Source organism: Urtica dioica, chromosome 3 (genome assembly GCF_054948205.1).
Source record: "Urtica dioica subsp. dioica isolate 48M chromosome 3, U.dioica_male_clone48M_v1_H2, whole genome shotgun sequence".
Lineage (NCBI taxonomy): Eukaryota > Viridiplantae > Streptophyta > Magnoliopsida > Rosales > Urticaceae > Urtica > Urtica dioica.
In genome coordinates, this window is record NC_142758.1 from 47413736 (window position 1) to 47441419 (window position 27684).

General features: G+C 36.5%; 3 protein-coding genes across 3 annotated transcripts; 2 read left to right on the plus strand and 1 right to left on the minus strand.

Annotated features, from left to right (window-relative positions):
* Window positions 1-2289: 2289 nt before the first annotated feature.
* LOC149403258 (uncharacterized) lies at window positions 2290-4757 on the plus strand. The gene is made up of 3 exons (XM_089609809.1): window positions 2290-2301; window positions 3514-4296; window positions 4404-4757. The coding sequence occupies exons 1-3, from the start codon at window positions 2292-2294 to the stop codon at window positions 4433-4435; spliced, it is 825 nt and encodes a 274-aa protein (XP_089465935.1). The 5' UTR covers window positions 2290-2291; the 3' UTR covers window positions 4436-4757.
* Window positions 4758-10613: 5856 nt separating this feature from the next.
* LOC149403259 (uncharacterized) lies at window positions 10614-11249 on the plus strand. The gene has a single exon (XM_089608663.1). It carries the CDS (start codon window positions 10614-10616, stop codon window positions 11247-11249), a length of 636 nt encoding a protein of 211 aa, XP_089464789.1.
* A 5420-nt stretch (window positions 11250-16669) lies between these two features.
* Window positions 16670-17973, minus strand: LOC149403260 (uncharacterized). Its single transcript, XM_089609759.1, has one exon. The coding sequence runs from the start codon at window positions 17854-17856 to the stop codon at window positions 16810-16812; it is 1047 nt and encodes a 348-aa protein (XP_089465885.1). The 5' UTR covers window positions 17857-17973; the 3' UTR covers window positions 16670-16809.
* Between the last annotated feature and the right edge of the window lie 9711 nt (window positions 17974-27684).

The following is a 27684-nucleotide window of genomic DNA, read 5'->3' on the forward strand; positions in this document are numbered from 1 at the left end:
TATTTTAGTAATCCAAATCAAAAGCACAACTACCTAATCTTTCTCAAGCATTAGATAGATCACATAACATGCATAAGGTAGCTAATCTCATACAAGACATTAAACATGGATTTGAACTAAGCAACATGACAAGAACAATAACAATAAAATCAATCTAGCATTAGGAATCCATAACCGTCAAGAACTTGCTACACCATAGCCCTATGGAGGCTTAGTTCATGTTGATACGAAGAACAAAGCAAACATAAACCAAGAAAAATGAAACCAACATAATCTTCATAAATAATGGAGTTCAAGATATAGAGGAAGGGGATAAAACTATGGTGGTGGTGGCTGGATGAATTCCGGTGAGATGACACTCCGATATCCTTCTTCTACAAAGCAAAACCAAGAGAAACTCTAAGGAAAAATGAAGAGAAAAGAAAAGTTCTCTCTCACATGAGATGAGATGAGATGAGATCTCCCAAACCTTTGCATGCCTTAGTCTGATTGTATTTGTGTTTTTAAGGCTGAATGAGGTTATTTTCGGAGCCATATGAGCCTTTCATTTTGATCCAATGGCCAAAATCCGCTCAGAAATGCAACATTGGAAAATGCTGATTTCGGGACCGCGCGGCGCGCCCTTTTGTCTGCGCGACGCGCAGTCCATTTTTTTGGCTTCGCGCGGTCGGTGCGTTTGACTCTGGAGGCAAAAACGGCGAAATTTTCGTCCGCGCGTCGGGCGCTTCTTACTCCATGCACACCGTTTTTTAAACGGTCAAAACTCTTAGCTCCGATGTCCGATTTTTGCGAATAAACATATGTTGAAAAGCTAAAAGAGAGATCTATCCATTTCTGGAATTGGATCATCCAAAATCATCATTTAAAAATCCCAAAATCCTGCAGAAGAGGACGTCGTGTTCCTTGTTTCGCTCCAAGTTGTCCAAATGTGTATGAATCTCTTTCTTATTTTTCGGAATCGTCACATGATGTGCTAATAACCACTTCAAGACCCAATTGATCTCTTAAACCTGAAAATCACTCATAAACACACAAAAACTATCAAAAACACTTGATGACTCGTTAGTTTTTAGTCCGGGAAATAGTAGTTTTACGCGTAATAAACGCACCTATCAAGTGTAACGACGGATTTGAGATGCGGAGCGAGCACCAAAACAATGGACATAAGAAGATATTATTATTCGTTTAATTTTTTTTATTGTATATCTAAGATAATAAATAAAACTTTTTTATTTTAAGTGTCAGCCCATCAGTATTCGCAACTCAGAGGTGATAACCCAGGTCTACGAGCATAATGAAATGGATACTTGTTGGGCCTGGTCCATAAGCGACGCGACTATCATAAGAATGATGGCTTAAAGCCGTGCACGATTTCCACCCATGTCGCCACAATCCTTATTTGATGCACGGTGTAGATGATGTTGTGAGCTGCTGAAGTCGGTCTGTAAAGTGAAGAGTGTAACTACAAATTTGTTTTTTTCAGTAGCTCCTACCAACGCAGCCGAAATTTCCTTTGAGAATTCAAAAACCGTTGGAACATCACAAAATTTGGAAATGATGTTTGTGATAATCAGAGGTACACTTTTTACCGTGGGTCTGGAGTTTTGAGTCTTTTAAGTTTGTAAAACAAAAAAAAAAACGGAAGCGCAAAATATATTCAAATGTGAATCTCCAAAACCAATATGAAATCTCCAAGCAATTAATGCAGGAAATCTCCAAAGAATCAATCTGAATCTTCAAAACCAATGCAAAATCTCAAGAAATCAATGCGAAAAATATCCAAACAACCCATCTAAATCTCCAAAATCAATGCGAAATCTCCAAACAATCAATGAGAGAAATTTCAAAACAACCAATCTGAATCTTTAAAACCAATGCGAAATCTCCAAAAAAAACAAATGTGAATCACTAAAACAAACCAAATAACCAATTGTGTAAGATATACATTACGAATATAGAATATATGGATACTAATTACCGTATATTGTATATGGAGTATATTAAGTAAATACGTTATGATATATCTCTCCATTTATGGTCTATCAAATTCCATAATTATAGCAACGAATCAATACACATTAAGCCTCTCATTTCCGTTTCTCTTTGATGGAAAGGAATCGGTTTATAAATTGAGAGAGAGTTGTTTTGGTCCCTAAGCCTTTTAATCTCATTCATAAACACACACCATCTAGTTCGAGGTTATTTCGGTTTAGAAGAGCAAAACGACGTTCCTTGACGCCGGCGAAGCCATTCCGAGTCACCGATAAAGCTCCGATGATTTTCCGATAACAATGGCCGGAGGTAAATGCTTGATCCATTTAGCTTCCGCTTTAAGGTTCATGTTTCTAATCATATGTTTTTGGATTAGAGACTATATTATTCTTTCATTTGGTATCAGAGCATCCATACCTTTGCCTTGTTGTTAATGGTGTTGTGGTTATTTCTTTTTTCCCGGGGTTTTCATGTTACACGTTGTTTTGAAAAACTAATACGTCCAATCTTTTTAAAATTGTTTTTCTATCAATTTTGGGCTTTAAAATCTTGAAAACCATGGAGAAATGAGGGAGAAACCGTCGGGTTTTTTAACCGGGTTCGCGGGTTTTTTTTTTATCAGAAGATGGGTGAAGAAGACGACAATAAACGACATGTCGTTTTTTTGTTTTAAATAATTTTTGGTCGTTTTACTTAAGTTATGTCGTTTGACTCATTATTCTGTTGGTTTGTTTCGCTGGAGAGTGTTTTGGGCTTAACTGTTATATTGGATTTTATTGGGCCCTTTAGCCTATATCGTGTTGTGTACTATGGCAATTAATGCATGTTATTAATTGCATATACTTTTGCTATATATACCGTGTGTTGTTTTTTTGTGCATTCACAATGGTATAGACCTTTAGTATGCATACAGATATATATAAATAAATAAAGTAAATGCATGTTATTCCTTTTGTTTTGCATTATTAAGTATATTGCATGCATATATTTAGTTTTAAATTTATATTGTGTTAGAATAATTGTGGAGTTATATGTCTTTTATTATTATTGTTTCGAACATGCATATAACATTTAGTAATGACTAGCACAATATTATTTATTTTAGACTTAATTTTATTGTTTGCGATTTATATGGTCTTAATTAATTAAAGAATAGCCACAGCATCTTTAATTAATTTAGATTGTATATTTAGAATTAATGTCACATAAAACAATAATTGTGGTTAATCATATGCTATATTATGAAATCTACCCACAGGAATTTTATAATATTTGTATGATTAATTAGGATAAAATATCAAATTATATTTCCTAATTAACCCACAGGTATTAGGAAAAGGAACATAGTTTGATAGTTTTATCATAATCGTGTGAATCTAACTGAATTAGAATTTTAGCCCACAGGCAAATTTTATGTCTCTAGATTCATTAAGTACATGTTTTGCATTGGTAAATCATGATATAGTTAATTTCTTCAAAAACATAATTCTTATAAGCATGTTTAATTTCTATAAATTGCAGCTAGTCAAACTGTTAGTTACTCTGATGTTAAGTGCGATGTCCCCGAACTCAAAGGGGACAACTTTAAGGTTTGGAAAGAAAGAGTTCTCCTTCAGCTGGGATGGATGGATATTGATTATGCCATAAGGAAGCCTGAACCCCCTAAAATCACTGAGAAAAGTACCCCTGATCAGGTTGATCTTTATGAAAAGTGGGAGCGATCTAATCGCCTCTGCGTTATGTTCATAAAGACCAAAGTATCTGCTGGGGTTAGGGGTTCAATTGAGGAATATGACAATGTTCGTCTCTTAATGAAAGCAATAGACGATCAATTTGTCACTTCAGATAAGGCTTTGGCTAGTACTCTTATCATGCAGTTCTCATCCGTGAAGCTCACTGGAATAAGAGGTATGCGTGATCATATCATGCGTATGAGGGATATTGCGGCTCAATTAAAGACACTGGAAGTTGAAATGTCTGAAACCTTTCTGGTTCACTTTATTCTGTGCACTCTGCCCCAACAATATGGTCCATTTAAGATTTCTTATAACACACATAAGGATAAATGGTCAATCAATGAACTCATGACCATGTGTGTTCAAGAGGAGCATAGGTTGGCTATGGAACAGGGTGAGAAAGTGAATCTGACTTTCTCCGAAAGGAAGAAGAAAGATCGTGCCAAAGGCAAAGGCAAGCTCTCTGTCAAACCTGACATTAAGAAAGAGTCAAAGTGTTTCTTTTGCAAGAAGAAAGGACACATGAAGAAAGACTGCTCTAAGTTCCAGAATTGGCTTGAGAAGAAAGGTATTCAATTTTCGTTTGTATGTTATGAATCAAATCTAACTGATGTTGATCATAATACTTGGTGGATTGACTCTGGTTCTACAATCCATGTTTCAAATACTTTGCAGGGTATGCAAAACCTACGGAAGCCAGTGGGTAGTGAGTGCTATATCCTCTCAGGAGGGAAGATGAGCTCACATGTGGAGGCTGTTGGTTCTTGCAATTTGGTTTTGAGTACTGGTTTTATTTTGCATTTAGAAAAGACCTTTTATGTTCCTAGTTTTTCAAGGAATTTAATTTCAGTTTCGAGACTTGTACCTTTTGGTTTTGGTTTTAACTTTTTGGATGATGGTTTTACATTATTAAATAAATCTAAAACTGTTGGTTATGGTACATTGTCTCATGATGGTCTTTATTCTGTTACTTTGCAAAATAATACTGCTTATAACTCTTTGAATGTTACTGCTGGGTTGAAACGTTGTATTATGAATGAAAATTCTTCTCTATTGTGGCACCGGAGATTGAGACATATCTCCATTTTGAGAATTAAAAGGTTAGTGAATGAGGGAGTACTTAGTGCTCTTGATTTTACCGACTTTGAGACCTGTGTGGATTGCATTAAGGGAAAGCAAACCAATAAGTCTAAAAAGGGTGCAAAGAGAAGTACTGAATTGTTAGAAATCATACATACTGACATTTGTTGTCCAGACATGGATGCTAGTAGTCCAAAATACTTTATCACTTTCATAGATGATTTCTCACGATATATGTATCTCTATTTACTTCGTTCTAAGGATGAAGCTATAGATGCCTTTAAAGTTTTCAAGGCTGAAGTAGAGTTACAATGCGGTAAACAAATTAAGATAGTGAGATCAGATAGGGGTGGTGAGTATTATGGTAGATATACAGAGAATGGACAAGCACCTGGGCCATTTGCGAAGTTTCTTCAAGAACATGGGATTGTTGCCCAATATACGATGCCTGGTACTCCAGATCAAAATGGTGTATCAGAAAGAAGAAACCGAACTTTAATGGACATGGTGAGAAGTATGAGGAGTACCACAAAACTTCCTCAATTCTTGTGGACTGAAGCACTAAAGACGGCTGTGTATATATTAAACCGAGTTCCAACCAAGGCTGTTTTAAAAACGCCTTTTGAGTTATTCAAAGGTTGGAAACCCAGTTTGCAACATATACGCATTTGGGGATGCCCGTCTGAAGTGAGAATTTATAATCCACAAGAAAAGAAACTAGACTCTAGGACTATTAGTGGGTATTTCATTGGATATGCCGAGAAGTCTAAAGGTTATAGATTCTATTGTCCATCTCACAGTACTAGGATTGTGGAATCAAGGAATGCAAAATTTCTTGAGAATGACTTGATTAGAGGGAGTGACCCATTGCGTGATTCGGTCTCTGCAATGGATCACAATGAAGCTGAACCTTCTAGTTCAAGTGATAGATTGATTATCATACACACTCCTCAAGCTCAATCGTGTGTACGACAACCAACTATTGAAGTTCCACAAGTTGATAATGCTGATCATGTAGATCAAGTTGCTGATCAAGATCATGTTGAACAACCTATTGAACAACCTGTTGAACAACAAGATCATCAAGATCATGATGAAGCACCATTAAGAAGATCTACTAGAGTTAGAAATTCAGCAATCCCTAGTGATTATGAAGTATATCTGCAAGAAATGGACGGCAACATTGGAGCCGAGAATGATCCTGAAACGTTTTCACAAGCTGTAAGTTCTAAAGAATCTAACTTATGGCACGAGGCTATGATTGAGGAGATGAACTCTATGGGAAAGAATCAAGTCTGGGATCTTGTCGAGTTGCCTGATGGTGTAAAAGCCATCGGATGCAAATGGGTCTTTAAAACAAAGAAAGACTCACAAGGCAACATCGAGAGACATAAAGCAAGACTTGTAGCCAAAGGGTTCACTCAAAGAGAAGGAATTGATTACACTGATACATTTTCGCCTGTATCAAAGAAAGATTCACTTCGCACAATTATGGCATTAGTAGCTCATTTTGACTTCGAGCTACATCAAATGGATGTGAAAACGGCCTTCCTTAACGGAGATCTAGAGGAAGAGGTTTACATGAAACAACCAGAAGGATTCTCCTCTAGTCACGGTGAGCATTTAGTCTGCAAGCTTAATAAATCCATTTACGGTTTAAAACAAGCCTCCCGCCAATGGTATTTAAAAATTTCATGATGTTATAACTTCTTTTGGTTTCGAAGAGAATGTCATGGATCAATGTATATACCAGAAGGTCAGTGGCAGTAAGATATGTTTCCTTGTTTTATATGTGGATGATATTTTGTTAGCGACTAATGATAATGGAATGTTGTACGAGGTGAAACAATTTCTGTCTAAGAACTTTGATATGAAAGATATGGGTGAGGCATCTTATGTCATTGGCATTAAGATCCATAGGGAAAGATCACGAGGCATTTTGGGTTTGTCTCAAGAAACCTATATCAACAAAGTTCTAGAGAGATTTCGGATGAAAGATTGTTCGCCAAGTATAGCACCTGTTGTGAAGGGTGACAAATTCAGTCTTGATCAATGTCCAAAGAATGATCTTGAGCGGGATCAAATGAAGAATATTCCATATGCTTCCGCTGTGGGAAGCCTTATGTATGCTCAGGTCTGTACCAGACCTGACATTGCATATGTTGTTGGAGTATTGGGTAGATATCAGAGTAACCCAGGTCTTACCATTGGAAAGCTGCAAAGAAAGATATGAGATACCTTCAAGGAACAAAGGGTTACATGCTTATGTTCAGACGAACCAATGAATTGGAAGTGGTTGGTTACTCTGATGCTGACTACGCAGGCTGCATAGATTCCAGAAGATCCACTTCAGGATATATGTTTATGCTAGCCGGCGGAGCTGTATCTTGGAGAAGCACGAAGCAGACGTTGGTCACTACTTCCACCATGGAGGCCGAGTTCGTATCTTGTTTTGAAGCTACATCACATGGTGTTTGGTTGAAGAGTTTTATATCTGGGCTTAGAGTTGTAGACTCTATTTCTAGGCCTATTAAGTTGTACTGTGACAACTCAGCTGCTGTCTTTATGGCTAAGAATAACAAAAGTGGAAGTCGAAGTAAGCATATCGACATCAAGTATCTAGCCATAAGAGAACGTGTTAAAGATGGAAAAGTGCTCATCCAACACATTAGCACTGAGTTGATGATTGCCGATCCTTTGACTAAAGGCATGCCACCAAAGAAATTTAAGGATCATGTGGAAAATATGGGACTTGGTTCCATAATGTAATTTTCCATAGTACGCTACATTTCCATTTATGAAACTCGTATTCAGTTTAATATTTCTCATATGGTTTGTGCACATTCATTATCATTATTGATTTGAGAAGTATTTTATTATGTTTGGACCTAGAATAAACATATGGTTTATTCATTATTTTTTTTATGGGTAATTTGTGAAAAGTAATATATATGATACATGGAAGATAATACTCATTTATAGAGGACTTATCGCCATGATCTATATATTAATTTTCTTGTGACATATATTGAATTTATAGACCAAGTGGGAGAATGTAAGATATACATTACGAATATAGAATATATGGATACTAATTACCGTATATTGTATATGGAGTATATTAAGTAAATACGTTATGATATATCTCTCCATTTATGGTCTATCAAATTCCATAATTATAGCAACGAATCAATACACATTAAGCCTCTCATTTCCGTTTCTCTTTGATGGAAAGGAATCGGTTTATAAATTGAGAGAGAGTTGTTTTGGTCCCTAAGCCTTTTAATCTCATTCATAAACACACACCATCTAGTTCGAGGTTATTTCGGTTTAGAAGAGCAAAACGACGTTCCTTGACGCCGGCGAAGCCATTCCGAGTCACCGATAAAGCTCCGATGATTTTCCGATAACAATGGCCGGAGGTAAATGCTTGATCCATTTAGCTTCCGCTTTAAGGTTCATGTTTCTAATCATATGTTTTTGGATTAGAGACTATATTATTCTTTCAAATTGGAGATCCTCAAAACAATGTGGATCTCCAAAACCAATCAAACAATTAATTCGAGACCCCTAAACAACCAATGTGAATCTTAAAAAAAAAACCGAACAACCAATACATAATACACTAACAACCAATATTATTCTCCAAATTATCACAATGAATCACCCAAACAAACACTCTAACCAAGACGAGATTCCTAAATAATCAATCAAACAAACACCTTAACAACCCATTACATATACTCAACGACCCATTGCAAAATACTCAATACAAAATAAACAAATACCCATTATCGTAGACCCAAAAATCCTAATTTGAAATCTCCAAACAGCCACAAATTACAAAACCAATTTCGCAGTTCTATGGTTCACCCTTCAGACATACCTAAAGGACTTAGCTACTTATAAATGACCTACACTTACTTATTATGTTTACTTTACAAAACCAACACGCTACAATATTCAGCGAATGAGAGACTCCAGCTTCAGTGTTGAAGTGAGAGTTCGACAATTTCAAGGGAGTGTTCGACCAACCAGCAACCAAAGGATGACAAAAGGCCCAACCGCTCGACGGGATGTTAGCATATTAGTGAGTAATTGATGTTTGCATATATAATATATGTACGACTATACTACATTAAAAAAAATTAATATAAAATTTGTATTACATTATGTATCAAAACAATTGATACTATAGATTGGTAATTTATTGCCTTTTGTTGAAGAAAAAGAAAATCCCCGCAGCGAGGCCCGGGTACTTAGCCCCTGTTTGGTTTAGTTTTCCAATCTTGTTTTCTATTTTCTAATTATAAATTTTAGAAAACAGAACTAGAAAACATGTTTGGTTATTAATTTAGAAAACAGATTTGGAATTATGTTTTTTTTTCTTTGAAATTTAATTGGAAAACAGAAAACAAAAAAAGTTGTTTTCTATTTCATTTCCCTTATATTTAATGCTCTTAACATCGACTTAATTAATTATCATCCACCAAATTTATACATCAACTACTTTCTACCTCAACTATCTGCTTGTTTTATTTAACCCTAATCACCGTCCAAACTCCTCTCCAACCCCTCATTTCTAGAAGACGACAACGATGGGTCTCCACTGCGCATAACGAATCTCCGATGCGACAATGATTCTCTGGCGCGCCTGACGATTCCTCGTTGCAACGACGAATCCACCCCGCGCCTGAGGTGAGTCAGTATGACTTTGGGCATTTATTTTCAAATTTTTTTATGATATTTAGGATGTTTTTATGGGGTTTTTTTTTTGGTTTTCCAGTTCGAAAATCCCTCTGTAAGTGTGTGTTTTCATGAATTTGTTGTATTTTTTATGCTTAAATGTCATCTTTGTGTTCATATCTGTGATATGAGTATATATATATCTTTAAAGATGTATAAGTTTTGTGATATAGTTTCCAGTTAATTCCGTTTCTAGTTTGTTATAGTTTTTTTTCAATTTTTTGTATTTATTAGCTTCGTGTGAGTAGATTTATATTACAATGGCCGGTGACGACGACTCTGCGGCTTAGCCCGACGCCGTTGAAGAATATTTTGTTGACCTTTGCTACGAAGAGTGTAAAGTTGGATTGAGAGGATCCATTTTGGAGAAGAAACAATGGACGAGAGTCGAACTCGCTATGAAAGGTAAGTTTAGGAAAGGATATCAACTTAAAAGGTTGAAATCGAAATGGAATCGACTTCGAGGAACAACGAGGAAGTTTATGACTATGATCAACACCACCGGATTTGGTTGGGACCCCACCAACATTGTTACAGCGGAAGATGATGTTTGGGAAACATATATAGCGGTATTTATTCTGACCATTTGTGTTTGTTTCATTATTCAAACAAACATATGTTTTTAGTGTCTAAATTTATTATATTTTTGCAAAAAGAGAAAGAAGCAAAGCGTTTTAGAAAAAAAAAAAAAAAAAAAAAAAAAAAAAAAAAAAGGATTGCCACAATTTGAAAAACTTAATGAGATTTTTGGCCCTTCGACCACCACGGGTGATCTCGCAATCAGCCCGTTACAAGCAGCAACTATTGCCCATGAAAAGCTAATTGGTCCATCTCCTCCTTCGTCTATTGGACAGGGACAATCTGCAATTGGACTCGAAGAATCTAGTGGTTCATATGATGAGATGAACCGAATGTCTTCAGAACCTAACCAACCGACTGTTACATAAAAAGTTAGGGGCAAAAAGAGAAAGTCCACGGCCAGTGAAGCAGCCCTTGAACGTATTAGGGTCGCCTTAGAAGAGCAGATAGAAAAAGACCAAGCGTCCCGACTTGAACGTAATGGCAGCATGTACATTCGACATGAAGTTCACTTATGTTCATACTGGATTTGAAGGTTCTATGGCCGATTCTCGAGTCATAAGCATCGTTACAGCATCCCGCAATACCAATTTCCTAATCCCACCAATCAGGAAATACTACATTGTGGATGCTAGTTATCCAAATAAGCAAGGCTTCTTGGCACCATATCGGGGGGAACGATATCATCTGGTGGACTTTCGAGCGAGGGGACGGGGAAGAAGAAGGGGGAGGGGAAGACGAGACCCCACAGGGTATAAGGAAGTTTTTAACTACAATCACTCGTCATTGCGGAATGTGATAGAAAGATGTTTCGGCGTCCTTAAAGCTCGCTTTCCGATTCTTAAGAACATGTCATGTTATTCCTTAGAGAAACAAGGGAACATAGTTATGGCATGTTGCATCTTACATAATTTAATCAAAGATCATGTCGTCGATGACAATCAGTTTACGTTATGGGGTCAAGATATGCCGGTGGAAGAAATTGATCCACAAGCAAAATGTCCCGGTGTTCAGAGAGAGTTGGCCGAAGATGATGCGGGATCAACACTCGCTGCTCGATGTGCTTGGGAAGACTTCCGAGATACTATTGCATTCTCTATGTGGGGTGAATTATAGATTCACTCTCCATGCTCGGAAATTATGCAGTTTTGATGTATTAGATATGTTTTGTGGTTAAACAATATAAACCATAATTAATGTAAAATTATATACTTATATTATAATTCTTAAACTTTAAATTAAAATCTAAAAACAATTGAATGGAAAACATAACCAAACAACATTTAAAATATTCTGAAACGTAATTTTAAATCTTTTTTTATTTAAAAATTAGAATAAGAAAACAGAATTTAAAAACATAAAACAAGTTTAGAAAACTAAACCAAACGGCCCCTTGAACTCGTCACGGCTAAATCTAAGCTTTTTAGATATATGGCTGGAAGTTATCAATTGTGTTTAATTGTAAAGTATTCTATATTATAACTCTTTTGACATTAATTATCTGTATACTAGCGTCACTTCATTTCACCATATTAATAAATAATTAAAAACCATCACAAACTACTATACCATTTATTAATCTGCTTCTATCGTCAAAATTTCTTCACACAGAAAAATAAAAATAAATAAATAATATATTTCAAACAAACAAAAAAAAGGGGGGGAAATTAAATCATAATAAACAACCAAACCGACAATAACTTTCATTTAAATCGATTATGATGAGGTGATTTATAGCCACTGTAAAGGATACATGGACAGCATAGTCTATGTATTTTTTTTTTTTTAATTTTTATCACCATAGGTCTAAACCACTGAATTTATAGATATAAAAGATGACGTCATTGCAACTTCAATTGTATGAAGAAAATAGAGATTTAATCCGCGTTATAATCAAGCCATCAGTAAAAGAAGTCCTTACGTGTGAGAGGCTATAATTTTAGGCTCATTGCAACTTTGCTAACTCATTAAAATTGATCATTTGAATCATCAAAGCATTATTGAGACGAGTAAGAAGAAGAGAATATATGACCTTCCAAGGTTCTGTAAAGCCACATTACGTCCAAAATGTACACCGATTTAAAGGTTATAAGCTGTTCATGCATTTCAAAACTCTTGTTTATTTGATGTAATTAAGAGGAGAGTTATTATGAAGACGAGTAACGGTCGTGTCATTAAATAACTTACTTGCTTTGAATGTTGCCACTCTCCGAAAATTTCAAAGTAATACGTGCCACGAGAGCACTACAATAATTATTTGCTAAGATAATTATGATCCTTATCCCATAGATTCAATTATAAGGACTATTAATGGTTAATAACTCCATTTTATTTATTTATTTTGAATAAAATAACTCCACTCTATTAATTTACATTATTATTACGAGTTTACTCTTGAATAGTTACATTAATTATCAAATGAGAAATTTGATATATATGTGGAAAAATAAACACCTCAAATTATTTTTTTTAACATCATTATTGTCAAAATTAGAAAACTATGTGTATATTTCACTTTTCAGACAAAAATACGCCTAAAAAAAACACTTTTCTGACAGCAATATTCCAAGAAAACAAAGGCACGACTCCGAAGCGCATTATCATACACATATGCGAAACACTTGTTGGCAAAGAATATGGATATTCTACTGTAGCCACATAGAAAATTCCGGATGAATGTAAAAAAATTTGTTTGTCATCCCTAAGGTTTATTCCTTATAGATTATTGTTTATTGTAATTAAGTATTCGATTATAGGATGATGATAACTAAGTAAATGGAGTAAATTTCAAAATTGTTAGAAATAACAAAATCCTCAAACGGCTAGTGTATTAGAAAATGAAAAGCCTTTAACTTAACAAAATCCAATATATTTATCTTTGTGATATTTTAATGTACAATGATTAAAGAAAAAAAATGTTATTTGTGAAGGAAGATTAGAGTTTCATTTTGCCGATACAATTGGTTATTAGTTTAGTGACTACGTACGTGCAATGAGTCGAGAGAGTCGTTTCATTGTGGGTGATGGCATTGCTAGGTTATCATTGTTAACCGGTAATGAGTTGAGACAGAAACACCGATGCCGACTTGTTAATGCTCACTAAAGAATAATTATGGTGGTGGTATTATATTTATTATTTTATAATCTTTTGTAAGGTGATCAATGTTAAGCCGTTTTTTGGATTAACACTTATGGACACGTGACGTGAGCGGACTTGGACACGTGTCTTCGAATCTGTGAGATTAATAATGGAATATTTCTCTTATCAAGTAAAGAACTTGAGAATTGGTTTCTCGAGTTCTTGGACACTCTTATAGAGGGAATATAATTTGGCTTTAAGCCTTGGGTTTAGAGAGAATGCTTTTCTTCTCCCACTCTAGAGAGAATGGAAGTAGATTGCTATTCTTTTTTGTGTGAAATTGTGTATGTGAAGTGGCTTTGATTCTCTTTGTTCTTTATTTCGGTCTCAAAGGTGTTTTTAGAGAGAGAAGTAGCTGAGTAGAGAATTTGGTATACTCTAGTTAGAGAGAGAAAAAGTCAGCCCTTGATAAGTGTTTGTCTCGGGTATTTATAGTGAGGTGGTGATAGTTAGGGCAGGAGTACGGTAGGAGTAAAGGGGGTCGGGCGAGGCCCACTTTCTGAAAATGGGAATGATTGGGTTCGGACGAGGCCCCCTTTACGAAATGGGATCGGGCGAGGCCTCTTTTACGAAATGGGATCGGGCGAGGCCTCTTTTACGAAATGGAAATGAGGGGTTCGAGCGAGGCCTCTTTTACGAAATGGAAATAGGGGTTTGGGAGAGGCATCTTTTACGAAATGGGAAAGGGGGGTCGGGCGAGGCCTCTTTTACGAAATGGAAATAGTGGTTCGGGCGAGGCCTCTTTTTCTAAATGGGAATGGGGGATCGGGCGAGGCCTCTTTTACGAAATGGAAATAGGGGTTCGGGCGAGGCCTCTTTTACGAAATGGAAATGAGGGGTTCGGGCGAGGCCTCTTTTACAAAATGGAAATGAGGGGTTCGGGCGAGGCCTCTTTTACGAAATGCAAATAGGGGTTCGGGCGAGGCCCCCTTTGCGAAATGGGAAAGGGGGTCGGGCGAGGCCCCCTTTGCGAAATGGGAAAGGGGGTCGGGCGAGGCCCCCTTTGCGAAATGGGAAGAGGGGTCGGGCGAGGCCCCCTTTACAAAATGAGAATGGGGGGTCAGGCGAGGCCCCCTGTTCGAGATGGGAGCGGGTCGCTCCACACACTTCAGTCAAGTCTCCGATCTTCCCACCTTGTTCTTTGGGTTGGACTCGTCGTGCTTTATTTGTTTTTGGGTTGGGCTTTAATGTTTTTTCGGGTGAGGAAAAATCCATCACAACAATCAATGCATGCATAAATTTTCTTTTCACGTGTCTTATTCATAAAGATTATAAAAACATTCGGAAGGAGAATGCTTTGTACAAAACTCACACTAATATTGTCTTTATTTTATAAAGTTAGGTTTTTATTATGTTTATTTCATGTTTTTCTCCTAGTTTATTACATTTACATATAATTTTACACTAAGATATGAGGTATTGATTTGAAAGAAAACAAAAATAAAATAAGGCCATAAATATCTACCTCTCAAAACAAATAGCGTGACTGTCTCCAAATCCTAAATTAAGAAGGTATTTCTTTCTAAATTCACTATACTTATGGTTACTAAAGAGAGATTCTTAGATCATAAGACCCAAATATACGTGTCTCGTTTGTTTAGTGAACATTAACCTAGACAACAATTGTCTAATGTTATTTATCATTCCGCAAAAATATTACTTGTTTATGGTTGATAACATCTTATTGTATATATCAATTTCACTAAATGTCCATCGTAAGTCTAATAAAAAATTACAAAAGATCGTTAGAAAAGCATCTTCCATATGCTTCGTTATCATAGTCCAACTAATGTTCAACTCGCACAAGCTTAAAAACTATTACGTTCTAGTTGAGAAAATAATTCCATTTTTTTTTTCTTTGCTATATATAGGTAGGTTTTAACAAACAATTTTTTCTCTTTTCTATTATAAATGTCAATCACAAACTCAATTAAGCTTAAATTCACATAATGATATTTGATGTGTTTGCCCTCCTCTATTCACACTTTGTTTACGTTTTAAGTGATAAAATTTTGGAAATACACATGTATCACTCTCACGAGGATAAAAAAAATATTAACGACCAATAAACATTCTCTGTATCTTCCAAGTCTTCATGGACAAAAAAACATGTTGACGGCAAGCCTGTTTAGCCCTCTCGAAAAAATATCTATTCCCACCAAAAACTACATTAATATTTCTTGTCATCCATGTACGTTTGCCAAGAAAAAAAAAAGTTTTATTTATATATTCCTCCGCTGAGTAAAATGATTCTGGTACATCAAAAATGTTTTCCTAAATATAAGGAACTCGGACATTGAAGTAAAGTTACTCTTATTAGAGATGTTGAAGTGGGATCGGATAACATGGTGGATAAAGAGATAACATAAACATCAATAAGCAAATTATGACTAAAAGTAAGTTATAGGGAGAGAATTAGAGAACTTTTGGTAAATTCACTACAAAAAACGAAACAAAACAAAATAAGCAACAAACAAGAAATATATATGAGATAGATGGAAGTAGAACTATAAAGTAGGAATTCATAAAAATAAAATAAAATTCAAGGTATAAATTTTTCTTCTTCTTTTTGTTTGGCAAATAGAGTATCGCTTCTTCTTTATACGAAGGACCTGATATCTCAATCAATAACCGTACTCTCTCAGCTGCCATGGAAACTGTACTAGATTCAACAATTTTCAAATTTTAAAACTACGCGACAGTTTAAAAACGTACTTTTTTTATTGACAAAACAGCCCACATATACTACCATACTATATAGCGGTTTTGTTTTTTGGGGACAAGAATGGCAGCTCTATATCTACACGCCTATACCATATATCTATCTATCTATCTCAACATCGACTGTTCAAATGAGCCTTGTCTTCAACTACCTTAATTTAAGTTTAACTAAAAAAAGATTGCATGTTTCTCTACAAACGGTTTGAATTGTATATTTGACACTCAGGTAGAAATGAAAGCAAAACAAAAAATATATTAAAATAGTTAATAATGTATTGTCTAACACACATTCTTTTGTTGGGCTTGTAACCCTAAGTTCTATACGTCTGTAAATAATGTTTACCATCCTTTAAAAAGTTGTCACTACCTTTCTGAGAGAGAGAGACCCATATAAAGCTTCTTTTTTTTTTCTTTCGAGTTCAAGAATGAACAGACAAAAAAGCGAAAAGTATGGGAAGAACTTTTCAGAATGCGAGAGTCAACGCAAATATTAGCTACAAAACAAAATCTCAGATAACGTTTCATTAAGAAAAACACCATACACAACAGCAATATATAGAATCTCTATGATAAAAACGTATTCAGAAAATCTAAGTTACCATTATAGATGTAACTAGTGGGATCCCTCAAAAAAAAAAAAACTAGTGGGAGATAAATCGCTTAATTCAAAAAACCAAAAAAAAAAGTACTACTTAATTATAATTGAAATTACCCTTATATTATAACTACGTACATTATAATTGAATTATTAGCAGTACTACTAAATTATTAGGAAAAATAAAGAAGTAAAAGCGTGAATCAAATTATCTTATGATCTCAAGCGTTTTGGATTCTGGTAGCGAATGCGGTGACGAACGAGTCCGCCGGGAACTGAAAAATCTCGTCCATCGTAATCACGGAGTCCTGTCCGCCCGCCACCGCCACGTGGTGAACGCTCATTGGTCCGTCGTTCGCTGCGTTGACTAGCCCGAACGTGTTGTTGTTGAACCCGTTGTTATTGTTGTTGTTGTACATGGCTTGTTGACCGTGGAAATCAAGTCCCGGACTGAAACTATAACGACCGTTAACCGCGGAGACGTCATCGGACTTGAGCTTCGCCGCCGAGCTGACAAGTTTCGGTTTGGGAAGAAACTGCTGAATCACCTCTTCAAGAAGCCCGGTCGATTCATAAGCCTCCTTCGGGAAAAACTCCGAGTAGAGACATTCCTCTTCGACGACGGCGGAAGAGCTCACAGAAGTCTTCGCGCTAGGAATCACGGTGGCTGATGACGTGGCAGGGTTATGAAAACCAGTAGTAGAGGAAGAGGAAGAAGAAGAAAGAAACAGGTTTTGATGCGACGATGATAACGAGTTGAGGAAGTTAGGGTTTGTGGTGTTGTTGTCGGAAGAAGCGAGAAAATGATCAGAGATGTAGGGTTTGTGGTGGTGGTGATGAGCGAGACGCGGCGAAGCGATCCAGTTGTTGTTGTTGTTGTTGTGGCGGTGGTGGTGGTGGTGATCTAGGGTTTTGGGAACGGACGGCTGAGATTGCTTGGTGAAGTGGTGGTGGTGGAGGAGATTGAAGTGGTCGAGAGGGTAGACGAAGTTGGTTCGGGCTTTGAGGCCTCGCATGGCTCTGGCGGCGCAGTCGTAAGCGCAGGCGGCTTCCTCCGCCGTGTCGAACGTCCCAAGCCACCGCCGCTCCTTCGACTGAGGGTCGCGGATCTCCGCCGCGTACCGACCCCACGGACGCCGGCGAACTCCCCGGTACCGCATCGCCGTCGGACTTGAGCTCGTCGCCGCCGCCGTGGCAGTGCTGTCTTTCAGGGGTCGTTTGTTGGTGGTGGTGGGTTTTTGGGGGATGTTGGAAATTGAGTCTTCCATGTTTTTCTTTTGGTTTTTGTGTGTGTGTGGATAAAGAGAGAGAGAGAGAGACAGAGGGAATTTAAGTTTTCTTCTTCTTCTGTATTACTTGTGCTTGTGTTGATGTTCTTTTTTGTTCTTTCTGGTGCTGTGTTGTGTAACTTGTGTTGTGTGTCATTGTATTTATAGCCCAGAGAGAGAGAGAGAGAGAGAGAGTTTGAAAGTGATTGATTTATTTCATGTATGTATTGTATATTATACACGATATATGAAAAAGAATATAAAGCAAGTTCACTCAACCGTGTGGAATTTATTTGTGCTTACCGGTCACAAAAACTATATATAATGTTTTGTTGGTGAAAAAAAAAAAAAAAAACTATTGGTTTTATTTGTTAGGTTTTTTTTTTTTTTTTTTTTGGTGGCTTTAAATTGTCTTTTTTTATTTGAGATGTGGTTGGGCCTTGGGGTTACAATAAACTTAGGGATGTGGAGTTATTTCAGATAGTGAATCCCATGATTCTTATACAAACTGGAACCGAATATTTCGTTTCGAACGTGGTTGAAGTTCGGAGCAAAATATGAAAAGCTAGGCATATTTCGCATGAAAAAACCAATAATGCCCGAAACAAAACTCATTATTTCAAGAACCGGAAATTTTTTTTTTTTAACTTAGAACCGGAACATAATTTTGGGTCCGGATTTTAGCTCAACGCGTAAGAGAATTTGTTTCACTTTTAAGTTCTCAGAGCACATTTTTAGGTAGCAATATGGGCTAACTCGTCTCGTACTACTGTATGTTAAGCTAAAATTATTTTTGAAAAATTACCATGATTCAATTATTTTATTTATATTAATGAAATTGAATAGATATGAATCATAACATATTGCTGTTTGTTTGCAGGGACAAAGCCAGGAATTTAAGTTAGGGAGAACTAATACGCACAAAAAGAAATTGAGGGGACTAATTTGTATATTTTTAGGGTAAAAAAATGTAAAACAAATTAAAAAACCGACAAAAAGTGCAAAAATAAAAAATAAATAAATAAATTGAGAGGGGCTTTAGCCCCTCTAGCTCCTTACTAGCTTCATGCCTACCGTTTGAGTATTTTTTTAAAAAAATCATTTGTGAATCTCTATAATTCTGCCAGTGGATAAATAGCCAAATAAAATGTTGAAAATTGTAATATAATCAACGTTTTATAAATTTTTTATAAATAGCCAGCAACAATTATTTACACCGCTGAAAATACGTAAGCACCGAAACTTCCCGCCTCAAATATAAATAATTATTAAGTATTTACGTAGTTTCAGCGGTGTAGATAATTTTTTGTGGTTATTTATCAAAAATTTACGAAACGTTGTCTAACTAGCAATTCCTCTACTATTGGTGGTTTAATTAGCTAATAATTTGATGTTTTAATGTTTTTTTTTAAGAAGACACCTATAACCACAGTAAATGATATATAAAGTTGTTAAACTTCTCTGAATTTAGCTTGAAACTAAATGCATGTATAAACTTGCATGTGATATACTTCCCTGAATTTTCACATGTATAAACTAAACTTGCATGTATAATTTTTTTTATATACCAATTGTTTTTATGATGTTCATAGTTTTTTTTTTTAATTTGTATATTTTTTTGGCCTATTAATTTTTTATTTATAAGAAAACTAATCTAAAAGATACTATTAAAAAAATTAAAACAAACACTGCGATTTTTAAAAAATTAAAAAAAAAATACATTAAAAAATGCTATTCTCATAGTTTTTTTTACCATTTGAGATACATGGTTTTTTTTTTTTTTTAGTATTTGGAGAAAGTACACACTTATAAAAGCATACGTATCGATATAGACATGTAGTTAATAAATTGGTGTGTGTTTTTCTTTACACACGATATATTACACAAGAGATATATACTTCATATCTAATGAGTACGAACTAAAAATGAAGTATATTTGCATTATGAGTCTCGTAGTCGTACGTGACTTTAATTCTCATTATTTTCTCTTTTTATTAATTTTATTTCTTTTTTATTTTTGTTGACGTCTCGTAATGTTTACCTTGAGGTTTGCTCTATTAATTAGCAGGGTTTTCTGTGCACTACAAAGGAACATATTATGGCGTGTTTTAAATACCTTTTTTTCGGTCTCATCTATTTTCTTTCTGTTCTCAGCTTTCTTTCCCTTTATACGTAAATTTTTTTTTTATAGGTGGTACATCATTATACATACGTTTTTACTTGGGAAAAAAAAAGTGCATGGGTAGTTCAAAAAAACCAGTGCCTTTATTTATAAATTTTTGCGTAAATATGTCCAATATCTTGTTAGTAACATACACATACAATACAACAGTACTACTTGATACCGTTAACGAATAGAATAAATGGTTGGGTAACTAATATATAAAAAGAGAATTAAATAAGTCCTAATTGAACGTGTATACTTTTTTTGTCTTTTGCGAGAGCAAACAAATACTGAGGCAGTAATTGCTCGCGGCTATTTCCAAGAAAGAAAATCGAGAGAAGGAATAGCAGAGAGGGAATGAAGATAAGAATATGATTGATGTAAGTTGTTGTTTCAATTTTCCAAGAAATTAACTTTACCTGAAGTAATTATTTTGAAACCGTCCAATTCCAAACTCCAAAAATATATTATAAATTTTTTAAAACAATTTCTGTAAATAAGTCTGCCTCCAGTCTACATCCAATTTATTTGTAAAAAAAAGAGACATTTTTTGGGCAAGAAGATAGCTGGAGTGGAGAAATGAACATTAATATAATTTTATTTTTGAAAAATAGTTTTATTGGAAGTTGGAGAGAAAAAACTCATTCTGGTCCCTTTGTGATTATCATTCAGAATGATTACACTGGCAACCATCAGAAATTGTTCCTCCAACATTGGCCTTCGTTATTAACATTTATTAATAATTATTTTTAAAAATAATAGTGAAATAAAAGAGCTAAATAGGTTTAATACAAACTTTCTTTCCTGAATCCACAAAATTCCAAGGATTTATGGGTCACATGGACTTGTCTGATATAGGGTATAATAGGGGTCTTTATGGGATGGTTTTAGGTTTATGTATATTGTAGTGGAGTCAGAAAAAAAATTTGTATTAGCCCAAAGCTATCCCGCATGTATATATATATATATATATATATATATATATATATATATATATATATATATATATATATATATATACCATAAAGGTAACCGAGTTTTTTTTATAAACTTATTCCTAATATTTAAAATTCAGATGATTGAATTATTGAAGAAAGTTTTGATTGATCTTTTCACTTAATGCATCGATTTCCTAATCACATAACGAGCTTTATTTACAATAAGTTCAGATTGATGGAAAATTTTGTAGCAATCCAAGGCAATATCTCTCACATTAAATATATTTATATGTATGAATATGATTATTTATATTTACCAGGATGCCATGACCTAACTAAAAAAATAAAATAATACATAGATTTATAATAATTTACTCTTAATGAGTTACGTCAATGTCTATCTATCATACATAGATTTATAATAATTTATTATCATACGAGATGAAAAATAACACGTATATATCATATTTCTAAATAAAATATCGAGAACTTTTAAATATCGAATTTATATCTTATTTACAATTTGATAATTCTAATCATCTCTAGAAGTGTGATTCCGTAATTACCTCAATATATTATTCTCACTGTTCATAGTTGACTTCGCACATCGACATATATCTTGCGTTTGACTTCTAATTAAGTACAAACTTATCAACATGAGTTAAGCAATTAGTTAATTAGTCATACACACTTCTTACACTTCCATGCCAAGGATCGAAATACCGTTACCGTTACCGTTCCGAACTTTCGAATTTACTGGTAACCCCCGTACCGTAAAGGAATACCGGGGGAAGCAGGAAAAAAAAAGGAAACCGGTACCGTTGAACTTACCGTTACCGTAGAGGAATACCGTCAAATACTGTATTTACCGAGGGGAATTCAGAAAAGAAATATTCAAAATAACATACAAAGTACGTAGATTATATAATTATGTGAAAAAGATTTAATTGTAATAAAAGTTAATGATTATTTTACAAAATTAACAAAATCTTTGTTATTTAGCAAAACACAAATTTGCTCATGACCAACCCAAATTAATTGGGTCCATGGACCAAAGACATAAAACAAAAACTAAACCCTAGTTGCTTCCTACTCTCTCTCTTTCCTCTGCGCTCTCCCTCTCCTCTACTCTCTCCCTCTCCTCTGCTCGCTCTCTCTCCTCATCCAGATCAGAGCCCAGCCGCGCCGAGACCCCGCGAGCGCGAGCTCCTCTCTCCTGGGCCGAGCGCCGAGCGCTAGACCCCGCGCGGCCGCCTCCGCTGGTTCGCGCGACCTGCCGCCGCCGCCACCGCTCCCTCTCTCCCTCTCACCTGGTTTCTCTGAGCCGCGCTGAACCGACGCGAGCCGCGCTGACCCGGACCGGGAAGTGGGAACCGGGTTCCCACCCGGATCCCTGTCCGGTTCCCCCGGAACCACCGGAAAAATCCGGTTTTGGTGGTTCCGGTGCCGGGTAGCTCCAAAAAGGGGGAACCGGACCGGTTCCCGTCCGGTTCCCCCGGTTTTTAAATCCTTGTTCCATGCACAATGTACAAAAAAATCTCTCTAATCTATTACTTCAGAGGAAGCATATATGAAATAATCAAATAATTTTAAAGGAAAAATATAAATATTAATAAAAATTTAAAATAAAAATTATAATTTTCAAAAATTTTGAAGTTCCACTTCCGTTTTTTTATCTTCTTCTAGTTTTGATTGAAAAGTATACTACCGGTCACTAATAACCGGAAATTCCGTATATATGGAAGTGGAAATTTTCGTTCCATCAGTGAAAATATTCACTTACGATCGTAGATTATTCAACGGCCCTGATGTACTTAAAAAAAAAAAGAACAGTGTTGGAAGAAACTGTAATTAGAACGGAAATGGTATTTTCGCACTCCGCATGGAACTAGAATTCTCACTTTCAATCACCACTGAAATGGAAGTTTCATAGGAGTGTAGGAAGGAACCGAATTCCATAATTATTTATTTATATTAAATTATTTATTTATATAATAATTCACGGTAAACATTCGACACTTACCTCGGGATATCACGGAAAATAAAGGTAAAACAATAAAATTGAAGCTACGGTACAAAAGCAGTAAGCGGTAAGTTAAACATTTCATATAAGTTATAATACAAAGTGAATTGCTGAGAGAGCTTTTGTGTATCAATGACTCCTTGTAAGTTTGGAGATATAGAAAGTTTATCTAAGCAAGAAAATGATATAACCCTTTGCATTTATTTGTATACAAATTAAAAATCTGACTTTCATTTCACGATAAATAAAAAGAAGTGGTAATGTTAATTAATTATAACAGAGAGAAACTGTATGACGGTTGGGGAAGGGAAGGTCTTAAAAGAATCTTAATTAGAAAAAGAATAGACGCCAAACTAGGGAAAATAAGAAGTGACAGCCAAGATTTTAACGACAAGCAGATCATGAATGTCAGACGACAAAACTAGAATGGGAAGTACATTAATATCTACGTACATAGCTGCTTGACACAATAATATATTTATTTATATACATTTTACCTTTCAAATGATACTGGATGAAATATATAATGTAACAACAAAAGACCTGGTGGTTGGTTCTCGTTCAAACCCACACCATCTTGAGATATTACTAAATTGCCCCAAATGGAACCATATAATTAAGAGAAATTGCCCAATTTGCCACCAATTTCATAACATTTTCCCACTTTCCACCAAAATGCTAATTTTTCCCAAAATACCACCATCTATGTCAACAATGTTGACATCTATTTTTTTCCTTCACTATGAGATGTCAACATTGTTGACATAGATGTCAACATTGTTGACATAGAGGTCAACAATGTTGACATCTCGGTGGCATTTTGGGACAAATTAGTGTTTTGGTGGAAAATGGTAAAATATTATGAAATTGGTGGCAAATGAGGCAATTTCTCTATAATTAATTGGATACTTGCTCTGTTTTGCCCTGATGAATATCATAATTATGTTTCGATGATGTTCACGAATATATATATTTTTTTTTATGTTTCAGTAGTAGTTCAAGAAAAAAAAAATTATATATATTAATTTAGTGTATATGATAGTTTCAATTTATATTACCAATGAACTATTAACTATACAATAATATCATGTTCAGATCGGATTTTGTTAAGAGTTTCGACCACTCATAGACTTTCCGAATTTCGGAAGATACAGAACATAATTTCTTTTTTATCCATATGCTGAAGAGTTTATATATGACACATGATAATGATATTATTTACTGAATATGGCGGTTAACGTTGTATGTCGCTTAACCACGCTAATGGCGTAACACCGATGACAAATTAAAAGAATTTTCCAGTGATTGTAATAATCTTCATTGACCAATATTGTTGACCTGTAAAATTAGTACAACAATATCTCACGAAAATACAGACTCCGAGTACAGAGATGATTTAAGTAAGACTTTCTCTTTATACCGACGAATCTAATACAAGAGAGGAATGTTTTCTAGAGGTTCTAAGTGAAAGAAAGTAAGTCAAAAACTCCTTGTGTTTAGTTCTGTGCCGCAGCCTCTATTTATACTCGTCTGGTGTAGCCTCGTGGTCGTGTCTTTGACGGTTATTCTGGGGAACGTGGGGTGATCAATCCCACGTTCTGGACGGTTTTGGGTAACTGTCTCTTCCCTCTCGCTGACGTGGACGGTTATTACTCTTCGTATGGTTCCTGAACCGTCAAGGTGTGCGTTTTAGAGTTTGAAACATGTTTTCTTTTGGTTTTGACTAGTCTTTGACCCACGTTCTTCTCTTCTCTCCGAAGTTCTGATCGGTGGGTTTCGTTCTTGACTTAAGAACGATTCGTTCATTTTCAATGGATGGCCCTTGGGTTTACTTAACCTGAGCTCGGTGCTGGATTCTTCTCGATGCTCGGGAGTCCGATTATCCTGCTCGGTGTCTAACTAATTTATCTCGTAACAGCTGCCCTCCAGTTTCTTAGTATTATTAGCAAAAATGCTAAGGAACTATTTCGGTTTAATTGATGACCGTGTTCATCTTTGCTTATTTATCTCGGGACGATCCGAGTAGAATTCTATTTTTCTTTTTGCAGGACATCGTACGACGTCGTTTGTCTTTGGCATTGCCGAATCGTCGCGTCTTTTTGCTTCGACGGTCAGATGTGTTTGGCTTCTTGGACAAGCTTAATCCTTGCCGTTCATGTGGTCTTTATATAAGGCATTTTCTCAACATTTGACTTCATTATGCTTTTTGTCTCGAATTTTCGCTCTCGGTGCGTTCTCGGCGTGGTCTGCCTACTCGGATTGCACTCCCAGTTTTCTCGTCTTTTGTTCGGATCTCCAGACTTTCAGACTCGTGGGTAAGGTTTCTTTATTGTTTGTCCGATTTATCTCTTTTTGTTTTGAGATCGTTACTCGGTGATCTGTATTTTACTTCTCGTATTCGGACCCTCCGGACTTTAGGGATCATAGTTCCTCAACTTTCTTAGGGCTATGGGAGGACTTGCGCGTCCTGATCTGAGTTTTGACCCTCGCGTCGTTCGACGATTTGAGTCTGATCCCGATAGCGTTATCTTGTCGGATGGGTCCACGTTTCCTTTCCTCAGGAGTCGCGTTTGGTATCATGTCCCAGAGATCGGATGGGACCGCCCCGTAATGGCTTTTGATGAATCATGCGTGTATCCCAGTCCTGAGTCCGAGGGGGTTGATAACGAGAAAAAGGTTTTTGATTCGTCTTCCCTGTCGTGTAAGGATACCATGGTTTTGGAGATATCGTCTTCGTCCGCTTCTTCGAGGGGGAGCGAGTCGGAATCTCGTGATACGACGAGCCTTTCTCTTTCGCAAGACCGAGGAGAGGGCTATTCTCAAGGCACTCCGGGTCCGAGTGGGAGGACATTTGGGGTCGATCTCCCAGAGGAAGAGGATGAGGCCTTGGTTTTTGAACGGAAAGAGGGCCAGTTTTCGGCCAAGGTTTGGACTTCTCGGGTTACCGAGAAATATATACAAGAGCTGAGGGAGGAATTTGAGATAGCAGAGGGAATTATCATCTCGGCACCTTTGGAACATGAGAGGGCCGATCAGCCTCCTGCCGGGAAGATAGCGTTCAATAAGGCTATTTTGAACGTGATCGGAGGGTTACCGATGCATCCTCTCATTTCCCAGTTCGTTTCTGACCTGGGTTGTTCTCCTACCCAGCTCGTCCCCAACGTGTATAAGATTTTTGTTGGGATGGCCGTGCTATGGGCGAAAGTTTATGATCGCCCCGTCACTTTACAAGACTTTTCGCAATATTACTCGTTTAAGTCGGCTCCAGGGCAACATGATTAATATTATGCTCGGGGCAATGATGACCAGTCTAAGGTGATCACCCGCCTTCCGACCAGCCAAAAAAATTGGAAGGATTATTTCTTTTGGGTTGAAGGGAACGCCTCTTATGAAAGGTGCCCCATAAGAGCTTCGTTCTCGGAACTGGGTGTGACTCTGGTTCAGAATTCTTATTTGATAAACTGGGCCAGGTTTTTGTTCTGGTTTCCTCATATGTTTTATGTTTGGCTCCAGGTTCCCTTCCACATTATCCCAAGGACGAGCGACCACTCCACTCAGAGATCTTTGATATTTCGGAGGCTGATCGGTCGACGTTTGTGTTGTCGGACCCAGACTTACTCGAGGAATACTATTATTATCCCTACTCGAGTGAGCATTTTATTCGTCTCTTATCAAGTCGTATATGTTCAAATTTTCCTCGTTCTTACTTTTTGTTTCTTAACAGAGATTGCACAGATGGCGAAGAAGAGACCCACTCCCGAACAGGTTCCTCCTAACCCGAAACGTACTAAGGCTTCCAAGGCTTCGGTTGCTAGTAAGCGGGCAACCGCGTCTGCTTCAAAAGTTTCGGAACTTCCGAGTTCTTCTCCGGTGAAAAGCCTGACCGAACCTTCTTCTGCATCTGACCACCTGAATCCGATCGTTACCTTCCTTCGCGAGCATCTTCCTGCCGAGAAGGTCCAAGCGGTTCTCGGGTCTGAGCCTTTAGAGAGGCTTAACCAGGTCACCGATTCCGCGGTTTCGGTACGTTTCTACTTACCTAGTCGGTATCTCTTTTCTTTCCTTGACAAATTTTGTAACTGACCTTTTGTTTACCACAGGTTTTCTTTGGTGTGGTTGGCCTTGTCGGATTACTAGGCTTCGAGCTCACATCTTTGAGACAACAGAACGATCGTTTTCTCAAGGAGAGGGATGCGGCCAGGGACGAAACGGTGAAGACCCGATCGGAGCTTACGGAGCTCACGCGAAAATTCCACGCAAATCTTGAGGCTGCTCGTTTAGCAGCGGTGGAAGAGTACAAGGCTTCCGAGGATTATCGCAACATGCGCGATGACCTTTATACCGCTGGGATAAACGAGGCCGTTCGGATCCTCGGCCCAAAGAATCCTACTCTGGATACTGCGGATCTCGATGAGGATTCGGAATCAAGAGCTAGAGATGACGCGGATGGAGGCGACCAGGAGTAGATTTATATTTTTTTTTTGCATTCTAATTTCTGTTAACCCGCTTGGGTTTTGAACAATTGATCTGTGGTCGGATCTTTTATTATGTAATTTTTGTTAATCCGCTCGGGTTTTGAACAATTGATCCTTGGTCGGATCTATAATTCATGTTCATTTATCTGTGTTTCTGACTTTGGCGAAAAAGAGTAAAAAGTATTTCTGAATTTTGGCAAAATAAAGTATAACTAAGTATATTTCCTT